This window comes from Callorhinchus milii, unplaced genomic scaffold (genome assembly GCF_018977255.1).
Source record: "Callorhinchus milii isolate IMCB2004 unplaced genomic scaffold, IMCB_Cmil_1.0 Scaffold316, whole genome shotgun sequence".
NCBI classification, from domain to species: Eukaryota; Metazoa; Chordata; class Chondrichthyes; order Chimaeriformes; family Callorhinchidae; genus Callorhinchus; species Callorhinchus milii.
In genome coordinates this window covers 3182-9549 of record NW_024705057.1, presented here as the reverse complement: position 1 = coordinate 9549, position 6368 = coordinate 3182, and the positions used below count along the sequence as shown (strand labels likewise).

Sequence of the window (6368 nt, the reverse complement as noted above, 5' to 3'; positions counted from 1 at the left end):
CGAGGCGAGGGCTCTAATCCCTAAACTACAGGACCTGTTACAGAGATAGTATACGGTATATACTGTGAAGCGCTTTGAGACGTTCCGAAGACGTGATGATTCTCGGGTCAAATACAAGGATTACTATTATTATTATAAAAAGGGCTATAACCCCATTAAACCTCGTCTCCCCTTTAAGACAGTGACGGCCTCCCTTTAAAACCCAAATATGGTCAACAGATCAAAATCCTGCTCTGGCCCCGTGACCGAACCCAGCCCCGCCCCCAGCTCCGGCCCCGCCCCCAGCTCCGGCCCCGCCCCAGCTCCGGCCACGCCCCCAGCTCAGGCCACGCCCCTAACCCTGGCCCCGCCCCTATTTGTCTCCTGTTTGTAGCAAAGCCTCCAGCGGCTGATTGACAGAGAGAGAGAGAGAAAGTGAGAGTTAGTGTGAGAGAGAGGGAGAGAGTTAATGCAAAAAGCGGTTTGGGATTAATGCAGAATTAGGAATATTTTGCACTGATGCACTTTAAACCCCGATGATCTGAGGGGAATTTACACCCGTTTCCCGTGTTAATCCCCGGCTGTGGGATTAAAATCAAAACCCAAAGTTAACGCAAAACCATATTTATATCATTGTGATTAACGCAAATATCGGGATTTATTGAACTATTGCACTTGAAACACCGCGGAAATGGGGGCTTTTAAAACCGTTTCCCGTGTTGTACAAAGAGAGCGCGTTATTATTTAACCAGAAAGTCAATGATAAACCCCATGAGTATCGTTGGGATTAACGCAGATTTAGAAAGCCTGGGATAGGCTTTGAGACGTCTGGCAGAAGTGATGAGGAGCTGTGCACAATGTGTGGATTATTATTGTCGAGATCAGGATCTGAAAGCTCCAGGCTGATGTTCATTGTGTCACATGTGACTTACTTTAGAATTTTCTCTGTGCAAGTTAGCTCTTTATTCGCTCACAAACACAACAGGCGCTTCACAGTCGATTCCGAGAAAGGATTGAGCCGCGGTCCCAATGTGAAAGGTGTAACATAAACTATAAGCTTCATTGTATAAGGACACAGATTATAAAAGGTTCAGCCTTGTGGCCATCACAGCCAAACACAGGTCATGGCTGAGGGATTCCTCCTCAAGAATCTGTCACCGTCAGATCCTCAGAGGATCACAGTTTTTGCCACTGTCATTTAATCAGGGACAGAAGAAAGGATAAAGTTTCTCAGTGAGAGAGAGAGAGAGAGAGAGAGAAAGAAAGAGAGAGACACCAGGTCATGGCTAAGGGTTTCCTCCTCATTAATCTGTCACCCGGCAGATCCTCAGAGGCTCAGAATTTTGGCCGCCGTAGTTCAAACAAGGACTGAAGTAAGGATAAAGTTTCTCATTGAAAGTCTGGGTGAAAGTGTGGAGGTGAGACATGTTATCAGCGTTGTAAAATGTCACATGTCCTCCCTCATAGTCCAGGAACACTCCCAGCTTCCCGGGTCTCTCTCTGAGGGGCAGGCGGGTGGCAGGTGAGGTACAAGCTTCATATTCATCCCCGTTTCTCAGTATCACAGCCCAGAATCCGTTCTCTGGTGACAGTGTGTTTATTATTTTCCTGTTGACAGACTCTCGGGCCAATCCCACATCCCACTGTGACTTGTTGGCCACCTGCACCTCCCAGTAATGTCTCCCTGATGTGAAGCCCTCAGACCCCAGGATACAGACACAGGGATCAAACCTCTTCGGGGAGTCAGAGAGCTGCTGACGTGTGTCTCCGTGTCTCACGCTGGTCAGGTCCTCAGACAGGATGAGCTTACGATGGGCTGTGTCAGGATCCAGTGTCAGAGAGGCCGGAGCTGAGAGAGAGAAATATCACTGAGTGGAATGAGGGGACGTTGCGGAGCTCATAATGTATATGAACACCTCTACATCTGGGAACACAACCAGCACAGTGGGTCACTGTCTGTGCTAGTGTGTGTGTGTGTGGTGGGGTGGGCGGGGGAGATTCACGTCTGAATGTATGTGGGTGAGGGGAGTATGTGTGTGAGGAGCCTGTGTGTCAGCGGAGTGCGTGAGGGGTGTGTGTAAGGGTTGTGTGTATCAGGTGTGTGTGAAGTGTTTGTTGGTGGGGCATGTATGTGACCAGTGTGCGAAGGATGTTGTGAGTGTTGTCTGTTTAAGAGTATTTGTGTGAGGAGAGTATGTGAGTCGTGAGTGAGAGGTGTGTTTGAGAGGAGTGTGTATGTGAGGCGTGATTTTGTGGGGTGTGTGCGATGTGTGTGAGAGGTGTGCGTGTGATGTGTGTGTGTGGTGCGTGTCTGAAAAGTGTGTGTGAGATGTGTGTTTGTGAGATGTTTGTGCCTGTCTGGTGTGTGTGAGTGGTATGTGTTCGGAGCTTGTGTGCAACGTGTGTTTGAGAGTCTGCATGTGATAGATGTGTATGTAATAAGTGCATGTGGTGTGTGTTTGACGGGTGTTTGTGTGAGTTATCTGTGTGATGTGTGTGTGGGAGGACAGTGTGAGTGAGATGTTTGTGTGAGAAAGGTGCATGTGAGGTGTGTTTGGGGGTTATGTGTATAATTGGTGCATGTGAGAGGTGCGTGTGTGAGGGCCGTCTGTACGAGGTGTGTGTGAGTGATGCGTGTGCAAGAGGTGTGTGAAAGAAGTGTGTAATGTACGCAGTGTGTATGTGAGAGGTGTTTACTTGAGTGGTGCGTGTGAGGTATCGTTATGGGGTTTCATCTGTCATTGTGTGAGGCTGAGCTGCCTGTGGCCAAGTACAAATGGTCTTGTTAAAACAATAAAAATTTGCTAACTTCAATCCAAGATTGTTTGTGGGTTTGTTTCTGGGACGCTGCTCTGCGCAATTGGCTGCGGAGTTTCACCCACAAAATATACTGTCAATTCACTGAACAGTTTATTCTGTAAAGCGCTTTGAGACGCCGAGAAAATGTGAAAAACGCAAAATCAAAAGCAATTATTATTATTAATATTGTTTGAGAAGTTTTTGCGATTTGTGTGTGTGAGGGCTCTGTACGAGTTCTGTGCCTGGTTGATATGTGTGTGATGAGTGTGAGTCAGTTCTGTGTAAGAGATGAGTCCTTGAGGGGTGTGAGAGTTTGAGGGGTGTATGTGTGTGAGAGGTGTCTGTGTGAAGCTTAGTGTGTTTGGTGTTTGTGAGTGGTGTGTGTGACCTATGTGTCTGAGGTATGTTGTGTGTGTGCGTTTGTGAGTTGTGAACGAGGCGAGTGTGTGAGGGTTGTGTCTGTGACATGTGTGAGGGTTGGAAGTGTGTGAGTTGCGTGACTGAGGGTGTTGTGTATTCGGGTTGTGTGTGTGTCAGTTGTGTTTGTGAGACCGTTGTGTGTGATTGAGTGCTGTGTGTGAGCGTGAGGGTGTGTGTGTGTGTGTGTACTGGGGGTGTGTGTGTCTGAGGGAGAGTGTGGGGGAATGTGTCAGCGAATATAATGCAATTGACAGGGCTTCAGGGTGAGAATGGGAGACATTTACCTGGGCTGATGCCGTGTATCATCTGTCTCCAGGCTGTGTACTGTATAGGCCCTTTGTATATCCCCACCGGCAGCTCAGCCTCACACACTGACAGATCAAACCCCACGTTATTGACTCTGAAATAATAAACGATCTCATTATATAGCGAAACTGCACCTTGTGTTTGATTTGTGGGTTTAATTCTGGAATATGAAGATCACTGCATACCTTCTGTTGCCAGCAGCTTCTTCCTAATGAAATCAAACACAGGAAGACGTCATCTCACACTGAAGCATCACCAACAACAACAAATTACATGTGTACAGAGTCTCTCACATCCCAATTCAATCTCTGATGTCTTAGTCAATCAGAATTAGATTGTGTGCTCCAGATTGTGTGTAAATGTGACTGAAATACATTATAATGTTATCTCTTTACCTGAAGGAAGGTGAGGGAATCTTTTCCCATCTGTGTCTGTAACTCAGAGAGTTCTTGTTCAACAGAATTTAATTTACACTGAACCTTTCGCAGCTTTCTCTCCATTTGATTTAAAATCTCCTCCTCTCGTTGTCTGAGATCTCGCATCACTTGCTGTTCTCTGTCAGTCAGATTCTGGTGCATTTTAGCAAACTCATCCGTGACGTGGGTCTGCATACTTTTCACTTGTTCCTGCAAATGTCAGACATCCAACCATTACACACCGTAACCAAAGACACTGAGATATCACAAGTGTACACACAGTAACCAGAGACACTGAGACATCACAGGGTGTACACACAGTAACCAGAGACAAACTGATAGCCCAGACATCAGCCCCGACACAAATTACCTTAACTTGTGAAATCTTTTCTCTCTGTTTGGCTTCAGCTTGTAGAGCCTTTTCCTTCCTCTGTGTGAGAGAAGCTAAGGAGGATTTCACTTGATCCTGCAATAAACGCACAAAATAAAAGTGTTTGACCTGAAAACATGACGTGGAAACAGAATGAATCCCTCGTGAGTTTATCGGTACCTTGTAGATTTCAGCAGCTTCGTCAATGGGAAGGAAGCTGTGGCCTCTGTGTTCTTTCGCATCTCTGCAAATCAAACACAGCAATTTCTTGTCAGTTTCACAGAACAGCTTCAGGTCCTCCCGGTGTTTCTCACACTGACGTTTAACTGCCGTCCGTGTCGGGTCCAGCGTGAATTCACGAGCTTTCGCCACCATTTTGGCCAGAGCCCAATTAACCTGGAGTTTCCTCTCAGCAGTAACTTGGCGACATTCCGGACATGATCTGTTCTCCTGCTTTTCCCAGCTCCGGGTGATGCAGGAGCGACAGAAGTTGTGGCCACAGCCCAGACTAACAGGATCAGTGAAGAAATCCAAACAAATGGCACAGTTTAGCTCCTCGGTCCAGCTCTCAGCCTGGAGTCCCGAAGCCATGTTCAGCCCAAACACTAACCTGTTTGGCTTCTCAGACTATATGTGGACGTGGCAAAGGCTCAGTTGCCTCCCAAACCGGTTCCTCAGGTTTGCGATGACATTATTATTGTATCAGAAAAAAATCCGACTGAAAGCGCAGAGAGGAGAGGCCCACAGCCAGAATCACACATCTGTCCACAGCCCAGTCTCATTGCCAATGGCCTCGCAATCACACAGTCTGAGCTGATCCTCCGATGCACTGCTGGGGCTGGTGCTGTATGGTTCAAAGTGTGGTGCTTCGGATGAGACCTAAAACCGAGGTCCGGTCTGCCTGCTCGAGAGGACTGTAAAAATCTCCTGGCGCTATTCCAAGAGAAGTGAGTGTCTCTATCTCTCTGTTTCTCCTTCAATGATTATCTGTGCCGATGCATGAGCTCTGGGAAGGGAAGGGCTGTGTTTTGGAGACATGCTTTCTGTCTCGGTTCTGGTTGCCATGACATATATGAGCGACTTGAACAGAGGAGAATGACAAGCGTTAGAGGAACAAACTGAGCGACAATTGGTCCAGAGATTTGAGACAAAAAGCAGCTCAGAGGATCCTTTTCCTGGTGTCTTATCGTTTGTTAAACGCATCGAACACGTGTAAAGAGAATGGTGTCATTGCACCGAGAGCAGCACAGGAGGAGATTGGGGGATGTGAACGGCAATTTTAGGCCAGACAACAGAGAGGGGGTTTAATCACTGGAACAAATTACGGCGAAAGTCATAGTTGTGGGCATAGTGTGACTTTAAGGCGGGAGCAAAAAACTCTAAAACCCCATTATCCCAGTCCTTGTTAAACTCGATCGGCTCCCTGTCACAGAGCGGATCAATTTAAAGGTCCTCAAACTTCTAGTTAAATGCCTTCATGCCCTGTACCCCTGTAATCTGCTCTCTCCCTACATTACTGCACACTGCCTCCGCTCGACTGGCTCCATCCGCCTCCCTGTCGCCCACAGGCTCCACAAAGATGTGAGATGGCTGAGATCATATCAGTCCCGTAGTGCAATGTTGGAATGCTCACCTTTGCAAGCAAAACAAGAGGACCCGGCTTTCACTCCCAGCAGGTCAATACCTAAGGCATGTTTCCTTACTCCACTAGATGCCGAGCACTGAGTACGAATCCCGTTGTCAGTCGCTTGGCGGATCACTTTATGTTGATAATTATCTATTAAAACAATCCATGATCGCTCAATGCACAACTGTTTGTGGGGAGTTACAGCTGAGAGCAATTGGATGTTGCAGTTCTTCCACAAAATATACAGTCAGTTCACTTCCCTGTATATTCTGGGAAGCGTTTGAGACGTCTCGAAGACGTGATCAAGCGCTGTAATAAATGGAAGTATTCTTAACTTTAACTGTGTTTTATCAGATGGTTAGATTTCAATGATGGTAATTTCATTAGTAATAATCCTAACGTTTGATACATTGCTGTGAAGCATCATCAATCGTCTCAATGCGCTTCACAG

General features: G+C 46.9%; 1 protein-coding gene across 1 annotated transcript; it reads right to left on the bottom strand.

Annotated features, from left to right (window-relative positions):
* Nucleotides 1–1283: 1283 nt before the first annotated feature.
* Nucleotides 1284–4989, bottom strand: LOC103173165 (zinc-binding protein A33-like). The gene is made up of 6 exons (XM_042346130.1): nucleotides 4471–4989; nucleotides 4291–4386; nucleotides 3900–4130; nucleotides 3690–3712; nucleotides 3483–3598; nucleotides 1284–1828 (listed from the first exon to the last, which is right to left on the bottom strand). The coding sequence occupies exons 1-6, from the start codon at nucleotides 4879–4881 to the stop codon at nucleotides 1284–1286; spliced, it is 1422 nt and encodes a 473-aa protein (XP_042202064.1). The 5' UTR covers nucleotides 4882–4989.
* Nucleotides 4990–6368: the final 1379 nt, after the last annotated feature.

What these genes read in the sequence shown, in the direction of transcription:
- LOC103173165 (XM_042346130.1), bottom strand. Translation starts at nt 4,881, where the DNA reads ATGGCTTCGGGACTCCAGGCTGAGAGCTGGACCGAGGAGCTAAACTGT. An exon ending in AAGCTGCTGAAATCTACAAG is followed by an intron (nt 4,387 to 4,470) that starts GTACCGATAAAC and finishes CGTTTATTGCAG; the next exon opens with GATCAAGTGAAATCCTCCTT. An exon ending in GAAGCTGCTGGCAACAGAAG is followed by an intron (nt 3,599 to 3,689) that starts GTATGCAGTGAT and finishes TTATTATTTCAG; the next exon opens with AGTCAATAACGTGGGGTTTG.